Here is a 19,825-nt window from a genome sequence, read left to right on the forward strand (position 1 = left end):
TTAAAGTTAGGGTTAGGCAGAAGGTTACCAGTGTGGTTAGGGTTAGGCAGAAGGTTACCAGTGTGGTTAAAGTTAGGGTTAGGCAGAAGGTTACCAGTGTGGTTAAAGTTAGGCAGAAGGTTACCAGTGTGGTTAAGGTTAGGGTTAGGCAGAAGGTTACCAGTGTGGTTAAGGTTAGGCTTAGGCAGAAGGTTACCAGTGTGGTTAAGGTTAGGCAGAAGGTTACCAGTGTGGTTAAGGTTAGGGTTAGGCAGAAGGTTACCAGTGTGGTTAAGGTTAGGGTTAGGCAGAAGGTTACCAGTGTGGTTAAAGTTAGGGTTTGGCAGAAGGTTACCAGTGTGGTTAAGGTTAGGGTTAGGCAGAAGGTTACCCGTGTGGTTAAGTTTAGGGTTAGGCAGAAGGTTACCAGTGTTGTTAAGGTTAGGGTTAGACAGAAGGTTACCAGTGTGGTTAAGTTTAGGGTTAGGCAGAAGGTTACCAGTGTGGTTAAGGTTAGGGTTAGGCAGAAGGTTACCAGTGTGGTTAAGGTTAGGGTTAGGCAGAAGGTTACCAGTGTGGTTAAGGTTAGGCAGAAGGTTACCAGTGTGGTTAAAGGTTAGGCAGAAGGTTACCAGTGTGGTTAAAGTTAGGCAGAAGGTTACCAGTGTGGTTAAAGTTAGGCAGAAGGTTACCAGTGTGGTTAAAGTTAGGGTTAGGCAGAAGGTTACCAGTGTGGTTAGGGTTAGGCAGAAGGTTCCCAGTGTGGTTAGGGTTAGGCAGAAGGTTACCAGTGTGGTTAAAGTTAGGCAGAAGGTTACCAGTGTGGTTAAGGTTAGGGTTAGGCAGAAGGTTACCAGTGTGGTTAAGGTTAGGCTTAGGCAGAAGGTTACCAGTGTGGTTAGGGTTAGGCAGAAGGTTACCAGTGTGGTTAAGGTTAGGGTTAGGCAGAAGGTTACCAGTGTGGTTAAGGTTAGGGTTAGGCAGAAGGTTACCAGTGTGGTTAAAGTTAGGGTTTGGCAGAAGGTTACCAGTGTGGTTAAGGTTAGGGTTAGGCAGAAGGTTACCCGTGTGGTTAAGTTTAGGGTTAGGCAGAAGGTTACCAGTGTTGTTAAGGTTAGGGTTAGGCAGAAGGTTACCAGTATGGTTAAGTTTAGGGTTAGGCAGAAGGTTACCAGTGTGGTTAAGGTTAGGGTTAGGCAGAAGGTTACCAGTGTGGTTAAGGTTAGGGTTAGGCAGAAGGTTACCAGTGTGGTTAAGGTTAGGGTTAGGCAGAAGGTTACCAGTGTGGTTAAAGTTAGGGTTAGGCAGAAGGTTACCAGTGTGGTTAAGGTTAGGGTTAGGCAGAAGGTTACCAGTGTGGTTAAGTTAGGCAGAAGGTTACCAGTGTGGTTAAAGTAGGCAGAAGGTTACCAGTGTGGTTAGGGTTAGGCAGAAGGTTCCCAGTGTGGTTAGGGTTAGGCAGAAGGTTCCCAGTGTGGTTAGGGTTAGGCAGAAGGTTAACAGTGTGGTTAAAGTTAGGCAGAAGGTTACCAGTGTGGTTAAAGTTAGGGTTAGGCAGAAGGTTACCAGTGTGGTTAGGGTTAGGGTTAGGCAGAAGGTTACCAGTGTGGTTAGGGTTAGGGTTAGGCAGAAGGTTACCAGTGTGGTTAAGGTTAGGGTTAGACAGAAGGTTACCAGTGTGGTTAAAGTTAGGCAGAAGGTTCCAGTGTGGTTAGAGTTAGGCAGAAGGTTACCAGTGTGGTTAAAGTTAGGGTTAGGCAGAAGGTTACCAGTGTGGTTAGGGTTAGGCAGAAGGTTACCAGTGTGGTTAAGGTTAGGGTTAGGCAGAAGGTTACCAGTGTGGTTAAGGTTAGGGTTAGGCAGAAGGTTACCAGTGTGGTTAAGGTTAGGGTTAGGCAGAAGGTTACCAGGGTGGTTAAAGTTAGGCAGAAGGTTACCAGTGTGGTTAAAGTTAGGGTTAGGCAGAAGGTTACCAGTGTGGTTAGGGTTAGGCAGAAGGTTACCAGTGTGGTTAAGGTTAGGGTTAGGCAGAAGGTTACCAGTGTGGTTAAGGTTAGGCTTAGGCAGAAGGTTACCAGTGTGGTTAAGGTTAGGCAGAAGGTTACCAGTGTGGTTAAGGTTAGGGTTAGGCAGAAGGTTACCAGTGTGGTTAAGGTTAGGGTTAGGCAGAAGGTTACCAGTGTGGTTAAGGTTAGGGTTAGGCAGAAGGTTACCAGTGTGGTTAAAGTTAGGGTTTGGCAGAAGGTTACCAGTGTGGTTAAGGTTAGGGTTAGGCAGAAGGTTACCTGTGTGGTTAAGTTTAGGGTTAGGCAGAAGGTTACCAGTGTTGTTAAGGTTAGGGTTAGACAGAAGGTTACCAGTGTGGTTAAGTTTAGGGTTAGGCAGAAGGTTACCAGTGTGGTTAAGGTTAGGGTTAGGCAGAAGGTTACCAGTGTGGTTAAGGTTAGGGTTAGGCAGAAGGTTACCAGTGTGGTTAAGGTTAGGCAGAAGGTTACCAGTGTGGTTAAAGTTAGGGTTAGGCAGAAGGTTACCAGTGTGGTTAAAGTTAGGCAGAAGGTTACCAGTGTGGTTAAAGTTAGGGTTAGGCAGAAGGTTCCCAGTGTGGTTAGGGTTAGGCAGAAGGTTCCCAGTGTGGTTAGGGTTAGGCAGAAGGTTCCCAGTGTGGTTAGGGTTAGGCAGAAGGTTACCAGTGTGGTTAAAGTTAGGCAGAAGGTTACCAGTGTGGTTAAAGTTAGGGTTAGGCAGAAGGTTACCAGTGTGGTTAGGGTTAGGGTTAGGCAGAAGGTTACCAGTGTGGTTAGGGTTAGGGTTAGGCAGAAGGTTACCAGTGTGGTTAAGGTTAGGGTTAGACAGAAGGTTACCAGTGTGGTTAAAGTTAGGCAGAACGTTACCAGTGTGGTTAGAGTTAGGCAGAAGGTTACCAGTGTGGTTAAAGTTAGGGTTAGGCAGAAGGTTACCAGTGTGGTTAGGGTTAGGCAGAAGGTTACCAGTGTGGTTAAGGTTAGGGTTAGGCAGAAGGTTACCAGTGTGGTTAAGGTTAGGGTTAGGCAGAAGGTTACCAGTGTGGTTAAGGTTAGGGTTAGGCAGAAGGTTACCAGTGTGGTTAAGGTTAGGGTTAGGCAGAAGGTTACCAGTGTGGTAAAGGTTAGGGTTAGGCAGAAGGTTACCAGTGTGGTTAAAGTTAGGGTTTAGCAGAAGGTTACCAGTGAGGTTAAAGTTAGGGTTTAGCAGAAGGTTACCAGTGTGGTTAAGTTTAGGGTTAGGCAGAAGGTTACCAGTGTGGTTAAGGTTAGGGTTAGGCAGAAGGTTACCAGTGTGGTTAAGTTTAGGGTTAGGCAGAAGGTTACCAGTGTGGTTAAGGTTAGGGTTAGGCAGAAGGTTACCAGTGTGGTTAAAGTTAGGCAGAAGGTTACCAGTGTGGTTAAGGTTAGGGTTAGGCAGAAGGTTACCAGTGTGGTTAAAGTTAGGGTTAGGCAGAAGGTTACCAGTGTGGTTAAAGTTAGGCAGAAGGTTACCAGTGTGGTTAAAGTTAGGCAGAAGGTTACCAGTGTGGTTAAAGTTAGGGTTAGGCAGAAGGTTACCAGTGTGGTTAAAGTTAGGCAGAAGGTTACCAGTGTGGTTAAGGTTAGGGTTAGGCAGAAGGTTACCAGTGTGGTTAAGGTTAAGGTTAGGCAGAAGGTTACCAGTGTGGTTAGGGTTAGGCAGAAGGTTACCAGTGTGGTTAAGGTTAGGGTTAGACAGAAGGTTACCAGTGTGGTTAGGGTTAGGCAGAAGGTTACCAGTGTGGTTAAGGTTAGGGTTAGACAGAAGGTTACCAGTGTGGTTAAGGTTAGAGTTAGGCAGAAGGTTACCAGTGTGGTTAGGGTTAGGCAGAAGGTTACCAGTGTGGTTAGGGTTAGGCAGAAGGTTACCAGTGTGGTTAAGGTTAGGGTTAGGCAGAAGGTTACCAGTGTGGTTAAGGTTAGGGTTAGGCAGAAGGTTACCAGTGTGGTTAAGGTTAGGGTTAGGCAGAAGGTTACCAGTGTGGTTAAGGTTAGGGTTAGGCAGAAGGTTACCAGTGTGGTTAAGGTTAGGGTTAGGCAGAAGGTTACCAGTGTGGTTAAGGTTAGGGTTAGGCAGAAGGTTACCAGTGTGGTTAAGGTTAGGGTTAGGCAGAAGGTTACCAGTGTGGTTAAGGTTAGGGTTAGGCAGAAGGTTACCAGTGTGGTTAGAGTTAGGCAGAAGGTTACCAGTGTGGTTAAAGTTAGGGTTAGGCAGAAGGTTACCAGTGTGGTTAGGGTTAGGCAGAAGGTTACCAGTGTGCTTAGGGTTAGGCAGAAGGTTACCAGTGTGGTTAAGGTTAGGGTTAGGCAGAAGGTTACCAGTGTGGTTAAGGTTAGGGTTAGGCAGAAGGTTACCAGTGTGGTTAAGGTTAGGGTTAGGCAGAAGGTTACCAGTGTGGTTAAGGTTAGGGTTAGGCAGAAGGTTACCAGTGTGGTTAAGGTTAGGGTTAGGCAGAAGGTTACCAGTGTGGTTAAAGTTAGGGTTAGGCAGAAGGTTACCAGTGTGGTTAAAGTTAGGGTTTGGCAGAAGGTTACCCGTGTGGTTAAGTTTAGGGTTAGGCAGAAGGTTACCAGTGTGGTTAAGGTTAGGGTTAGGCAGAAGGTTACCAGTGTGGTTAAGTTTAGGGTTAGGCAGAAGGTTACCAGTGTGGTTAAGGTTAGGGTTAGGCAGAAGGTTACCAGTGTGGTTAAGGTTAGAGTTAGGCAGAAGGTTACCAGTGTGGTTAAGGTTAGGGTTAGGCAGAAGGTTACCAGTGTGGTTAAAGTTAGGCAGAAGGTTACCAGTGTGGTTAAGGTTAGGGTTAGGCAGAAGGTTACCAGTGTGGTTAAAGTTAGGGTTAGGCAGAAGGTTACCAGTGTGGTTAAAGTTAGGCAGAAGGTTACCAGTGTGGTTAAGGTTAGGGTTAGGCAGAAGGTTACCAGTGTGGTTAAAGTTAGGCAGAAGGTTACCAGTGTGGTTAAGGTTAGGGTTAGGCAGAAGGTTACCAGTGTGGTTAAGGTTAAGCAGAAGATTACCAGTGTGGTTAGGGTTAGGCAGAAGGTTACCAGTGTGGTTAAGGTTAGGGTTAGGCTGAAGGTTACCAGTGTGGTTAAGGTTAGGGTTAGGCAGAAGGTTACCAGTGTGGTTAAGGTTAGGGTTAGGCAGAAGGTTACCAGTGTGGTTAAGGTTAGGGTTAGGCAGAAGGTTACCAGTGTGGTTAAGTTTAGGGTTAGGCAGAAGGTTACCAGTGTGGTTAAGGTTAGGGTTAGGCAGAAGGTTACCAGTGTGGTTAAGGTTAGGGTTAGGCAGAAGGTTACCAGTGTGGTTAAAGTTAGGCAGAAGGTTACCAGTGTGGTTAAAGTTAGGCAGAAGGTTCCCAGTGTGGTTAGGGTTAGGCAGAAGGTTCCCAGTGTGGTTAGGGTTAGGCAGAAGGTTCCCAGTGTGGTTAGGGTTAGGCAGAAGGTTACCAGTGTGGTTAGGGTTAGGCAGAAGGTTCCCAGTGTGGTTAGGGTTAGGCAGAAGGTTCCCAGTGTGGTTAGGGTTAGGCAGAAGGTTACCAGTGTGGTTAAAGTTAGGCAGAAGGTTACCAGTGTGGTTAAAGTTAGGGTTAGGCAGAAGGTTACCAGTGTGGTTAGGGTTAGGGTTAGGCAGAAGGTTACCAGTGTGGTTAGGGTTAGGGTTAGGCAGAAGGTTACCAGTGTGGTTAAGGTTAGGGTTAGACAGAAGGTTACCAGTGTGGTTAAAGTTAGGCAGAAGGTTACCAGTGTGGTTAGAGTTAGGCAGAAGGTTACCAGTGTGGTTAAAGTTAGGGTTAGGCAGAAGGTTACCAGTGTGGTTAAGGTTAGGGTTAGGCAGAAGGTTACCAGTGTGGTTAAAGTTAGGCAGAAGGTTACCAGTGTGGTTAAAGTTAGGGTTAGGCAGAAGGTTACCAGTGTGGTTAGGGTTAGGCAGAAGGTTCCCAGTGTGGTTAGGGTTAGGCAGAAGGTTCCCAGTGTGGTTAGGGTTAGGCAGAAGGTTACCAGTGTGGTTAAAGTTAGGCAGAAGGTTACCAGTGTGGTTAAAGTTAGGGTTAGGCAGAAGGTTACCAGTGTGGTTAGGGTTAGGCAGAAGGTTACCAGTGTGGTTAGGGTTAGGGTTAGGCAGAAGGTTACCAGTGTGGTTAAGGTTAGGGTTAGACAGAAGGTTACCAGTGTGGTTAAAGTTAGGCAGAAGGTTACCAGTGTGGTTAGAGTTAGGCAGAAGGTTACCAGTGTGGTTAGGGTTAGGCAGAAGGTTCCCAGTGTGGTTAGGGTTAGGCAGAAGGTTACCAGTGTGGTTAGGGTTAGGCAGAAGGTTCCCAGTGTGGTTAGGGTTAGGCAGAAGGTTCCCAGTGTGGTTAGGGTTAGGCAGAAGGTTCCCAGTGTGGTTAGGGTTAGGCAGAAGGTTACCAGTGTGGTTAAGGTTAGGGTTAGGCAGAAGGTTACCAGTGTGGTTAAGGTTAGGGTTAGGCAGAAGGTTCCCAGTGTGGTTAGGGTTAGGGTTAGGCAGAAGGTTACCAGTGTGGTTAAGGTTAGGGTTAGGCAGAAGGTTACCAGTGTGGTTAAGGTTAGGGTTAGGCAGAAGGTTACCAGTGTGGTTAAGGTTAGGGTTAGGCAGAAGGTTACCAGTGTGGTTAAGGTTAGGGTTAGGCAGAAGGTTACCAGTGTGGTTAAGAGGTTAGGCAGAAGGTTACCAGTGTGGTTAGGGTTAGGCAGAAGGTTCCCAGTGTGGTTAGGGTTAGGCAGAAGGTTACCAGTGTGGTTAGGGTTAGGCAGAAGGTTCCCAGTGTGGTTAGGGTTAGGCAGAAGGTTCCCAGTGTGGTTAGGGTAAGGCAGAAGGTTACCAGTGTGGTTAAAGTTAGGCAGAAGGTTACCAGTGTGGTTAAGTAGGGTTAGGCAGAAGGTTACCAGTGTGGTTAGGGTTAGGGTTAGGCAGAAGGTTACCAGTGTGGTTAGGGTTAGGGTTAGGCAGAAGGTTACCAGTGTGGTTAAGGTTAGGGTTAGACAGAAGGTTACCAGTGTGGTTAAAGTTAGGCAGAAGGTTACCAGTGTGGTTAGAGTTAGGCAGAAGGTTACCAGTGTGGTTAAAGTTAGGGTTAGGCAGAAGGTTACCAGTGTGGTTAAGGTTAGGGTTAGGCAGAAGGTTACCAGTGTGGTTAAAGTTAGGCAGAAGGTTACCAGTGTGGTTAAAGTTAGGGTTAGGCAGAAGGTTACCAGTGTGGTTAGGGTTAGGCAGAAGGTTACCAGTGTGGTTAGGGTTAGGGTTAGGCAGAAGGTTACCAGTGTGGTTAAGGTTAGGGTTAGACAGAAGGTTACCAGTGTGGTTAAAGTTAGGCAGAAGGTTACCAGTGTGGTTAAAGTTAGGGTTAGGCAGAAGGTTACCAGTGTGGTTAGGGTTAGGCAGAAGGTTACCAGTGTGGTTAAGGTTAGGGTTAGGCAGAAGGTTACCAGTGTGGTTAAGGTTAGGGTTAGGCAGAAGGTTACCAGTGTGGTTAAGGTTAGGGTTAGGCAGAAGGTTACCAGTGTGGTTAAGGTTAGGGTTAGGCAGAAGGTTACCAGTGTGGTTAAAGTTAGGCAGAAGGTTACCAGTGTGGTTAAAGTTAGGCAGAAGGTTACCAGTGTGGTTAAGATTAGGGTTAGGCAGAAGGTTACCAGTGTGGTTAAAGTTAGGCAGAAGGTTACCAGTGTGGTTAAGGTTAGGGTTAGGCAGAAGGTTACCAGTGTGGTTAAAGTTAGGGTTAGGCAGAAGGTTACCAGTGTGGTTAAAGTTAGGCAGAAGGTTACCAGTGTGGTTAAGGTTAGGGTTAGGCAGAAGGTTACCAGTGTGGTTAAAGTTAGGGTTAGGCAGAAGGTTACCAGTGTGGTTAAAGTTAGGCAGAAGGTTACCAGTGTGGTTAAGGTTAGGGTTAGGCAGAAGGTTACCAGTGTGGTTAAAGTTAGGCAGAAGGTTACCAGTGTGGTTAAGGTTAGGGTTAGGCAGAAGGTTACCAGTGTGGTTAAGGTTAAGGTTAGGCAGAAGGTTACCAGTGTGGTTAGGGTTAGGCAGAAGGTTACCAGTGTGGTTAGGGTTAGGCAGAAGGTTACCAGTGTGGTTAAGGTTAGGGTTAGGCAGAAGGTTACCAGTGTGGTTAAAGTTAAGCAGAAGGTTACCAGTGTGGTTAAGGTTAGGCAGAAGGTTACCAGTGTGGTTAAAGTTAGGGTTAGGCAGAAGTTTACCAGTGTGGTTAAAGTTAGGCAGAAGGTTACCAGTGTGGTTAAGGTTAGGGTTAGGCAGAAGGTTACCAGTGTGGTTAAAGTTAGGCAGAAGGTTACCAGTGTGGTTAAGGTTAGGGTTAGGCAGAAGGTTACCAGTGTGGTTAAAGTTAGGGTTAGGCAGAAGGTTACCAGTGTTGTTAAGGTTAGGGTTAGGCAGAAGGTTACCAGTGTGGTTAAGGTTAGGGTTAGGCAGAAGGTTACCAGTGTGGTTAAGGTTAGGGTTAGGCAGAAGGTTACCAGTGTGGTTAAAGTTAGGGTTAGGCAGAAGGTTACCAGTGTGGTTAAAGTTAGGGTTTGGCAGAAGGTTACCCGTGTGGTTAAGTTTAGGGTTAGGCAGAAGGTTACCAGTGTGGTTAAGGTTAGGGTTAGGCAGAAGGTTACCAGTGTGGTTAAGTTTAGGGTTAGGCAGAAGGTTACCAGTGTGGTTAAGGTTAGGGTTAGGCAGAAGGTTACCAATGTGGTTAAGGTTAGGGTTAGGCAGAAGGTTACCAGTGTGGTTAAGGTTAGGGTTAGGCAGAAGGTTACCAGTGTGGTTAAAGTTAGGCAGAAGGTTACCAGTGTGGTTAAGGTTAGGGTTAGGCAGAAGGTTACCAGTGTGGTTAAAGTTAGGCAGAAGGTTACCAGTGTGGTTAAAGTTAGGCAGAAGGTTACCAGTGTGGTTAAGATTAGGGTTAGGCAGAAGGTTACCAGTGTGGTTAAAGTTAGGCAGAAGGTTACCAGTGTGGTTAAGGTTAGGGTTAGGCAGAAGGTTACCAGTGTGGTTAAAGTTAGGGTTAGGCAGAAGGTTACCAGTGTGGTTAAAGTTAGGCAGAAGGTTACCAGTGTGGTTAAGGTTAGGGTTAGGCAGAAGGTTACCAGTGTGGTTAAAGTTAGGCAGAAGGTTACCAGTGTGGTTAAGGTTAGGGTTAGGCAGAAGGTTACCAGTGTGGTTAAGGTTAAGGTTAGGCAGAAGGTTACCAGTGTGGTTAGGGTTAGGCAGAAGGTTACCAGTGTGGTTAGGGTTAGGCAGAAGGTTACCAGTGTGGTTAAGGTTAGGGTTAGGCAGAAGGTTACCAGTGTGGTTAAAGTTAAGCAGAAGGTTACCAGTGTGGTTAAGGTTAGGCAGAAGGTTACCAGTGTGGTTAAAGTTAGGGTTAGGCAGAAGTTTACCAGTGTGGTTAAAGTTAGGCAGAAGGTTACCAGTGTGGTTAAGGTTAGGGTTAGGCAGAAGGTTACCAGTGTGGTTAAAGTTAGGCAGAAGGTTACCAGTGTGGTTAAGGTTAGGGTTAGGCAGAAGGTTACCAGTGTGGTTAAAGTTAGGGTTAGGCAGAAGGTTACCAGTGTTGTTAAGGTTAGGGTTAGGCAGAAGGTTACCAGTGTGGTTAAGGTTAGGGTTAGGCAGAAGGTTACCAGTGTGGTTAAGGTTAGGGTTAGGCAGAAGGTTACCAGTGTGGTTAAAGTTAGGGTTAGGCAGAAGGTTACCAGTGTGGTTAAAGTTAGGGTTTGGCAGAAGGTTACCCGTGTGGTTAAGTTTAGGGTTAGGCAGAAGGTTACCAGTGTGGTTAAGGTTAGGGTTAGGCAGAAGGTTACCAGTGTTGTTAAGGTTAGGGTTAGGCAGAAGGTTACCAGTGTGGTTAAGGTTAGGGTTAGGCAGAAGGTTACCAGTGTGGTTAAGGTTAGGGTTAGGCAGAAGGTTACCAGTGTGGTTAAAGTTAGGGTTAGGCAGAAGGTTACCAGTGTGGTTAAAGTTAGGGTTTGGCAGAAGGTTACCCGTGTGGTTAAGTTTAGGGTTAGGCAGAAGGTTACCAGTGTGGTTAAGGTTAGGGTTAGGCAGAAGGTTACCAGTGTGGTTAAGTTTAGGGTTAGGCAGAAGGTTACCAGTGTGGTTAAGGTTAGGGTTAGGCAGAAGGTTACCAATGTGGTTAAGGTTAGGGTTAGGCAGAAGGTTACCAGTGTGGTTAAGGTTAGGGTTAGGCAGAAGGTTACCAGTGTGGTTAAAGTTAGGCAGAAGGTTACCAGTGTGGTTAAGGTTAGGGTTAGGCAGAAGGTTACCAGTGTGGTTAAAGTTAGGGTTAGGCAGAAGGTTACCAGTGTGGTTAAAGTTAGGCAGAAGGTTACCAGTGTGGTTAAGGTTAGGGTTAGGCAGAAGGTTACCAGTGTGGTTAAAGTTAGGCAGAAGGTTACCAGTGTGGTTAAGGTTAGGGTTAGGCAGAAGGTTACCAGTGTGGTTAAAGTTAGGGTTAGGCAGAAGGTTACCAGTGTGGTTAAAGTTAGGCAGAAGGTTACCAGTGTGGTTAAGGTTAGGGTTAGGCAGAAGGTTACCAGTGTGGTTAAAGTTAGGCAGAAGGTTACCAGTGTGGTTAAGGTTAGGGTTAGGCAGAAGGTTACCAGTGTGGTTAAGGTTAAGGTTAGGCAGAAGATTACCAGTGTGGTTAGGGTTAGGCAGAAGGTTACCAGTGTGGTTAAGGTTAGGGTTAGGCTGAAGGTTACCAGTGTGGTTAAGGTTAGGGTTAGGCAGAAGGTTACCAGTGTGGTTAAGGTTAGGGTTAGGCAGAAGGTTACCAGTGTGGTTAAGGTTAGGGTTAGGCAGAAGGTTACCAGTGTGGTTAAGTTTAGGGTTAGGCAGAAGGTTACCAGTGTGGTTAAGGTTAGGGTTAGGCAGAAGGTTACCAGTGTGGTTAAGGTTAGGGTTAGGCAGAAGGTTACCAGTGTGGTTAAGGTTAGGGTTAGGCAGAAGGTTACCAGTGTGGTTAAAGTTAGGCAGAAGGTTACCAGTGTGGTTAGGGTTAGGCAGAAGGTTCCCAGTGTGGTTAGGGTTAGGCAGAAGGTTCCCAGTGTGGTTAGGGTTAGGCAGAAGGTTCCCAGTGTGGTTAGGGTTAGGCAGAAGGTTACCAGTGTGGTTAAAGTTAGGCAGAAGCTTACCAGTGTGGTTAAAGTTAGGGTTAGGCAGAAGGTTACCAGTGTGGTTAGGGTTAGGGTTAGGCAGAAGGTTCCCAGTGTGGTTAGGGTTAGACAGAAGGTTACCAGTGTGGTTAAAGTTAGGCAGAAGGTTACCAGTGTGGTTAGAGTTAGGCAGAAGGTTACCAGTGTGGTTAAAGTTAGGGTTAGGCAGAAGGTTACCAGTGTGGTTAAGGTTAGGGTTAGGCAGAAGGTTACCAGTGTGGTTAAAGTTAGGCAGAAGGTTACCAGTGTGGTTAAAGTTAGGGTTAGGCAGAAGGTTACCAGTGTGGTTAGGGTTAGGCAGAAGGTTCCCAGTGTGGTTAGGGTTAGGCAGAAGGTTACCAGTGTCGTTAAAGTTAGGCAGAAGGTTACCAGTGAGGTTAAAGTTAGGGTTAGGCAGAAGGTTACCAGTGTGGTTAGGGTTAGGCAGAAGGTTACCAGTGTGGTTAAGGTTAGGGTTAGGCAGAAGGTTACCAGTGTGGTTAAGGTTAGGGTTAGGCAGAAGGTTACCAGTGTGGTTAAGGTTAGGGTTAGGCAGAAGGTTACCAGTGTGGTTAAGGTTAGGGTTAGGCAGAAGGTTACCAGTGTGGTTAAGGTTAGGGTTAGGCAGAAGGTTACCAGTGTGGTTAAAGTTAGGGTTAGGCAGAAGGTTACCAGTGTGGTTAAAGTTAGGCAGAAGGTTACCAGTGTGGTTAAGGTTAGGGTTAGGCAGAAGGTTACCAGTGTGGTTAAAGTTAGGCAGAAGGTTACCAGTGTGGTTAAGGTTAGGCAGAAGGTTACCAGTGTGGTTAAAGTTAGGGTTAGGCAGAAGGTTACCAGTGTGGTTAAGGTGAGGGTTAGGCAGAAGGTTACCAGTGTGGTTAAAGTTAGGCAGAAGGTTACCAGTGTGGTTAAGGTTAGGGTTAGGCAGAAGGTTACCAGTGTGGTTAAGGTTAAGGTTAGGCAGAAGGTTACCAGTGTGGTTAGGGTTAGGCAGAAGGTTACCAGTGTGGTTAGGCTTAGGCAGAAGGTTACCAGTGTGGTTAAGGTTAGGGTTAGGCAGAAGGTTACCAGTGTGGTTAAAGTTAGGCAGAAGGTTACCAGTGTGGTTAAGGTTAGGCAGAAGGTTACCAGTGTGGTTAAAGTTAGGGTTAGGCAGAAGCTTACCAGTGTGGTTAAAGTTAGGCAGAAGGTTACCAGTGTGGTTAAGGTTAGGGTTAGGCAGAAGGTTACCAGTGTGGTTAAAGTTAGGCAGAAGGTTACCAGTGTGGTTAAGGTTAGGGTTAGGCAGAAGGTTACCAGTGTGGTTAAAGTTAGGGTTAGGCAGAAGGTTACCAGTGTGGTTAAAGTTAGGCAGAAAGTTACCAGTGTGGTTAGGGTTAGGCAGAAGGTTACCAGTGTGGTTAAAGTTAGGCAGAAGGTTACCAGTGTGGTTAAAGTTAGGCAGAAAGTTACCAGTGTGGTTAGGGTTAGGCAGAAGGTTACCAGTGTGGTTAAAGTTAGGCAGAAGGTTACCAGTGTGGTTAAAGTTAGGCAGAAGGTTACCCGTGTGGTTAAAGTTAGGCAGAAGGTTACCAGTGTGGTTAAAGTTAGGCGGGGTTTAAGATTTTGTGGCTATGGTAACTAGTGACGACCGGCCTGGAGTCCTGGAGGCAGGTAGCCATTGTTGTAGCTTCCCTTCCGCTCCACACAGGAAGTCCTTACCCTTCCCAACCCTTAGTGAACGCTGTCTCTCACACAGCCTGTGATCCCCATCCGTCCGTCCGCCCGCCCAACCACCAGACCCTACACCCTGTCAGTCTGTCCCACTAGGCTAGGACACCTTCCTAATATTGAATTGCATCCCCCCCCTTTTGCTCTTAGAACAGCCTCAATTCATCAGGACATGGACTCTACGAGGTGTTGAAAGCGTTCCACAGGGATGCTGGTCCATGTTGACTCCAATGCTTCCCACAGTTGTGTCCAGTTGGCTGGATGTCCTTTGGGTGGTGGACCATTCTTGATACACACATGAAACTGTTTGAGGGTGGAAAAACCCAGCAGCGTTGCAGTTCTTGACACAAACCGGTGCGCCTGGCACCTACTACCATTCCCCGTTCAAAGGCACTTAAATATTTTGTCTTGCCTATTCACCTTCTGAATGACACACACACACACACACACACACACCACACACACACACACACACACACACACACACACACACACACACACACACACACACACACACACACACACACACACACACACACACACACACACACTCCATGTCTCAAAGCTTAAAAAGCCTGTCTCCTTCCCTTCATCTACACTGATTGAAGTGGATTTAACAAGTGACATCAATAAGGGACTTTAACCTGGAATCACCTGGTCAGTCTGTCATGGAAAGAGCAGGTGTTCTTAATGTTTTGTCCACTCACTGTATATCTCCATTATGAGTGGAAATAATTTAGAAATTCAAATCAAAATTCAAAAATCCCTTGGTGCTGATTTGCTTGTGTTTTTAGTTTTATGTCAGTTGGGGAACTCTGCCCCAGGTGTTCTACCCCCCTGTACTATATAGGACAGAGTAAAGAGGAAGGGTTTGTTCCACGTCACCAGGAAGTGGTCCATTTCAGTTCCATGTGTTCTGTTTTCAGAAAGCTAACCGTCCTGTTACACTCTCCATTCAACTCCAGTCCTGGTAAACACTCTCCAGTCAACTCCAGTCCTGGTAAACATTCTCCATTCAACTCCAGTCCTGGTAAACACTCTCCATTCAACTCCAGTCCTGGTAAACACTCTCCATTCAACTCCAGTCCTGGTAAACATTCTCCATTCAACTCCAGTCCTGGTAAACACTATCCAGTCAACTCCAGTCCTGGTAAACACTCTCCATTCAACTCCAGTCCTGGTAAACACTCTCCATTCAACTCCAGTCCTGGTAAACATTCTCCATTCAACTCCAGTCCTGGTAAACACTCTCCAGTCAACTCCAGTCCTGGTAAACATTCTCCATTCAACTCCAGTCCTGGTAAACACTCTCCATTCAACTCCAGTCCTGGTAAACACTCTCCATTCAACTCCAGTCCTGGTAAATATTCTCCATTCAACTCCAGTCCTGGTAAACACTCTCCATTCAACTCCAGTCCTGGTAAACACTCTCCATTCAACTCCAGTCCTGGTAAACACTCTCCATTCAACTCCAGTCCTGGTAAACACTCTCCATTCAACTCCAGTCCTGGTAAACACACTCCAGTCATCTCCAGTCCTGGTAAACACTCTCCAGTCAACTCCAGTCCTGGTAAACACTCTCCAGTCAACTCCAGTCCTGGTAAACACTCTCCAGTCAACTCCAGTCCTGGTAAACACTCTCCAGTCAACTCCAGTCCTGGTAAACATTCTCCAGTCAACTCCAGTCCTGGTAAACACTCTCCAGTCAACTCCAGTCCTGGTAAACATTCTCCATTCAACTCCAGTCCTGGTAAACACTCTCCATTCAACTCCAGTCCTGGTAAACACACTCCAATCCTGGTAAACGCTCTCCATTCAACTCCAGTCCTGGTAAACACACTCCAGTCCTGGTAAACACACTCACACCATTGAGTTATATGATCCATTCTTAGATCCTTCAGGATGATTTGGACATGAAGTGTGAAAATGCTAATATAGATACCAACGACATGCATTGGATCTGTGCCACAAATAATTAAAAGTTACCAATTGAAAACAGTGGACAATAAAACCAATGCATGGATTGCTGTCATACCTTGTCCATAGACTGCTGACAGGGTAAGGAAACGCCTTCCCTGTGGCTCAGTTGGTAGAGCATGGTGTTTGCAACGCCAGCATGGTGTGTGCAACGCCAGGGTTGTGGGTTCAATTCCCACGGGGGGCCAGTGCACAAAAAAAAAAAAATGCATGAACAGAAAATGAAATGTATGTATTCACTACTGTAAGTCGCTCTGGATAAGTGTGTCTGCTAAATGACTAAAATGTAAAATGTAAAAAAATGGAAACCAATGTAATTTGTGTGAAGTATCCCTTTAACACCCGGGAACAGCACCATCTAGTGGTCAGAACCTAGTAATATCAGGATGTAGGCAAGGACGTAAACCTAACAACTTCAATGACTCATTTCTCTGAACAGGACAACGAAAACAACCAAATTCACTGAGAAAACATAACATAGGACGAAGAAACAATACTCCAAGCCGCAGCGCCATACTACTTATCAGACACAGAACTGATACTATAGTTGTTGCGGTGGTATTGGCATGCATTGGGGTGTGGGGCATAGCCGTGGAGGTGCTGTTCAATAAAATACCTTAAAACATATATTTTTAAACAACAACAACAAAAAAAGGGGATGATCATGTCTGTAAGCCAGACAACAGCAGACCAAGCATGGTTCCAGTGTCTGATTAATGACAGACCAGAGTGTTGACAGGCCTTTCTCAGGGAGGTGTGTGGGTGTTACCTACAGATTGTTAGAGCAGAGGCACTGTTCTGCTGACTGCTACTGTGTGTGTGTGTGTGTGTGTGTGTGTGTGTGTGTGTGTGTGTGTGTGTGTGGGAGTCACCTTGACTGCGAAGCTGCACTTGCCGCCGCGGACCGCCTCTTCGTCTGTCTGCCACTGGTGCGGTCGGCTAGACTCAGGAACGTACACGTCTTTCTTCCGCCGGAAACTCTGCCGTAGCTTATTCATCCTGAACCTCCTGAGAGAGAGAAAGTTGGAGAGAGGGGGGGAAAGGGACAGAGGGAGAAAGGGCGCGATAAGGGAAAGGGGGAAAGGGCGCGATAAGGGAAAGAGGAGGAAAAGGCACGAGAAGAGACAGAGCGAGAGAAGAGAGAGAGCTGTGTATGAGAGGATGCCACTGGATAAAAGACAGGAAGTATTACACCAACAGCTCTAAGCAGACAAGACAACACCAAAACAACTCAGTGGGTGTGTTCTACGGTGGGGAAGGAAGTCAGTCCAGAGACCAGTGTTTCCGCGACAGTCATCATAGCCGCAACGCCCGAAACATAAGGAACGTGAACAAATATTTATTCTGCAGGCGCACTTTGAAGATGCTGAAACAGTCCACGTTTCCGCTGCAGACAAAACCAGTAATGATTAAGCCATTTGGCTTTTGTTATTGTGTGTTCTATACAAGATACATATTCCTATCGAGGCACATTATCGTTATGAGAAATAGGAGAGGGATCCCAGAATCGAATATAGGCAGAAAAAATATAATATATTTATTTAGTAGACTTACCAGAGGCACCGGTTTACAACTTATATGGCCTGAGTTTGGTATAATGAACGAAAACCAGAATTAATGTAATAATTAACTGATAACTGAATTATTGAAAACAAACAGGCCTACCTGCTTGCGCTTTGTGGAGGCTGTGCGCTAGGCTTGGGCGGTATACCGTGTGTACACAGTTGAAGTCGGAAGTTTAAATGCATTTGGCTAAGGTGTATGTAAACTCCGTTTTTTCCACAATTCCTGACATTTAATCCTAGTTAAAATTCCCTGTTTTAGGTCAGTTAGGATCACCACTTTATTTTAAGAATGTGAAATATCAGAATAATAGTAGAGAAAATGATTTATTTCAGCTTTCATCACATTCCCAGTGGGTCAGGAGTTTACATACACTCAATTAGTATTTGGTAGCATTGCCTTTAAATTGTTTAACTTGGGTCAAACGTTTTGGGTAGCCTTCCACAAGCTTCCCACAATAAGTTGGGTGCATTTTGGCCCGTTCCTCCTGACAGAGCTGGTGTAACTGAGTCATGTTTGTAGGCCTCTTTGCTCGGACATGCTTTTTCAGTTCTGCCCACAAATTTTCTATAGGATTGAGGTCAGGGCTTTGTGATGGCCACTCCAATACCTTGACCTTGTTGTCCTTAAGCCATTTTGCCACGACTTTGGAAGTATGCTTGGGGTCATTGTCCATTTGGAAGACCCATTTGCGACCTAGCTTTAACTGACTTAACTGACTAATGTCTTGAGATGTTGCTTCAATATAGCCACATAATTTTCTTCCTCATGATGCCATCTATTTTGTGATGTGCACCAGTCCCTCCTGCAGCAAAGCACCCCCACAACATGATGCTGCCACCCCCGTGCTTCGCGGTTAGGATGGTGTTCTTTGGCTTGCAAGCCTCCCCCTTTTTCCTCCAAACATAATGATGGTCATTATGGCCAAACAGTTCTATTTTTGTTTCATCAGACCAGAGGACATTTCTCCAAAAAGTACGATCTTTGTCCCCATGTGCAGTTGCAAACCGTAGTCTGGCTTTTTTATGGCGGTTTTGGAGCAGTGGCTTCTTCCTTGTTGAGCGGCCTTTCAGGTTATGTCGATATAGGACTCGTTTTACTATGGATATAGATACTTTTGTGCCTGTTTCCTCCAGCATCTTCACAAGATCCTTTGCGGAGTGGTTGAAAAATGAGTTTTAATGACTCCAACCTAAGTGTATGTAAACTTCCGACTACAACTGTACCTGGGTATTTGCCAAAATATGTTTTTTCAGAAGCGTCAAAACTATTTCTTTGAATTTTTCCAATACATTGTTATATTTGTAGCTAATTTTTAAGACAACACCTGCAGTCAACTTGTGCAATACATTTCACCTGCCACATTATTTTACATGAAGTTTACTGTCGTTCCCCAGAACAGCTGAGCCAGTCGCATGTTTGTTTGTTTGTTTGTAAATAGCTCAACGGTAGACATAGAGCTCTGCATCTATAGGAGAGCCCATAGAGTTCTCAATCTATAGGAGAGCCCGTAGAGTTCTCTATCTATAGGAGAGCCCATAGACTTCTGCATCTATAGGAGAGCCCATAGACTTCTGCATCTATAGGAGAGCCCATAGACTTCTGCATCTATAGGAGAGCCCATAGACTTCTGCATCTATAGGAGAGCCCATAGACTTCTGCATCTATAGGAGAGCCCATAGACGTTCTGCATCTATAGGAGAGCCCATAGAGCTCTGCATCTATAGGAGAGCCCATAGAGCTCTGCATCTATAGGAGAGCCCATAGAGCTCTGCATCTATAGGAGAGCCCATAGAGCTCTGCATCTATAGGAGAGCCCATAGAGCTCTGCATCTATAGGAGAGCCCATAGAGCTCTGCATCTATAGGAGAGCCCATAGAGTTCTGCATCTATAGGAGAGCCCATAGACTTCTGCATCTATAGGAGCCCATAGAGTTCTGCATCTATAGGAGAGCCCGTAGAGTTCTGCATCTATAAGAGAGCCCATAGAGTTCTGCATCTATAAGAGAGCCCATAGAGTTCTGCATCTATAGGAGAGCCCATAGAGTTCTGCATCTATAGGAGAGCCCATAGAGTTCTGCATCTATAGGAGAGCCCGTAGAGTTCTGCATCTATAAGAGAGCCCATAGAGTTCTGCATCTATAAGAGAGCCCATAGAGTTCTGCATCTATAAGAGAGCCCATAGAGTTCTGCATCTATAGGAGAGGCCATAGAGTTCTGTATCTGTTGGTGAGTCTCTGTTGTGTAGCACATGAGGTGAAGTTACTCTGGGATGTAATTCACTACTAAATGTTTGCCATCAGATATCTGATAACTTCTTTCTGTCAGTAGTCAGAGTGCCATGTTTTCCCTGTGCTTCCTGTTAGCGCTTTTTTCTACCGTTCTTCTCTGCATTTTCTAAAGTATGAATTTCGCTATTAGTTTGTACAAATGTTGTTATGCATTCCGCTAATTTAGGCCCAATGGGCTTTTCTTGTGTTTCTATCACCCCCTTGTGTGCTATGCCGGTAATAGCATAAATCCCAGGATGAGACCAGGTCTGGATAACAAGCCTACTGTGTAACTGGGAATTTGACTGGTGCAGTGACGCTTCTTTTCACCACGGTGTTGTAGCCTTGTCGTTTCCTTCCCATTTCTCCTGTTAGGTCCACGTTAGCCATTTTAGCGTGAGCTAGGCTATCCAGGGAAAGAAAACATGGCAACATAAGCTCTGAGAGTGGACCAATTAGAACGTTTTAGCATCACACAAATAAGAGACAGATCCCTGCACACTCTGAATGCATGGCTGATCGTGTATTATCTGGATATAAAAATGTTTCTGTTTTGTTTTTTAGTCCCGATGCAGGACTAGTAATGATTAGCCCAAAAGGTGTAAATGCAGATAGAACAGACTGGGGTTGGCTAAGTTAATATTAAAACTGTTTAGCCTTTGATACAGCACTTTCGTTTCTACCCACAATGATAATTTCACAGATATCCTACTAAAAAATGACCACATGGACTCACAGTAAACAGTGGACTCATGGTCAAAAACTCACAGTAAACAACTATAGAATCAGCTGATATGGCATCACCACCTGCTGAGGAAACATCATTTGTTTAGTTTTGACCATTTTTTTTGTTGTTGTTTTTTTTATAACATTTATTAATGTGATTTTGATTTTATTAAAATGCCTGCGTGGACTCCCTATCTAGCTTAGTGACTATATTGCAAACCACAGGTACATGTAGTCGGGGGGGCAGTCAGCACAGGGGGGGGGGGGGGGCAGTAGTAACTGTAGGATTCCAACGTGCAGGACAGAACTTTTTCAGTCAATCTTCTCTGTGAAAGGAGTACGACTCTGGAATAATAATGTTCCGGATGACATTAAGAATTTGCAAAAATCTCGATGAGTTTAAAC

The 19,825-nt window shown here is 45.6% G+C and overlaps 1 protein-coding gene and 1 pseudogene across 2 annotated transcripts in view; both read right to left on the bottom strand.

The window, feature by feature from the left end:
* The window catches only part of numb (NUMB endocytic adaptor protein), a 249,907-nt gene that overhangs the window by 194,011 nt on the left and 36,071 nt on the right, over nucleotides 1-19,825 (bottom strand). For both annotated transcript variants that reach the window (XM_045723763.2, XM_045723764.2), the window contains exon 2: nucleotides 15,734-15,869. In XM_045723763.2, the coding sequence (XP_045579719.1) occupies nucleotides 15,734-15,859 (126 nt within the window). In that variant the 5' untranslated portion in view covers nucleotides 15,860-15,869. The remainder of the gene's footprint in view (nucleotides 1-15,733; nucleotides 15,870-19,825) is intronic.
* LOC106592179 (uncharacterized) lies at nucleotides 13,415-15,696 on the bottom strand (annotated as a pseudogene).

The sequence above is a fragment of the Salmo salar genome, chromosome 09 (assembly GCF_965601325.2).
Source record: "Salmo salar chromosome 09, fSalSal1, whole genome shotgun sequence".
Taxonomy (NCBI): domain Eukaryota; kingdom Metazoa; phylum Chordata; class Actinopteri; order Salmoniformes; family Salmonidae; genus Salmo; species Salmo salar.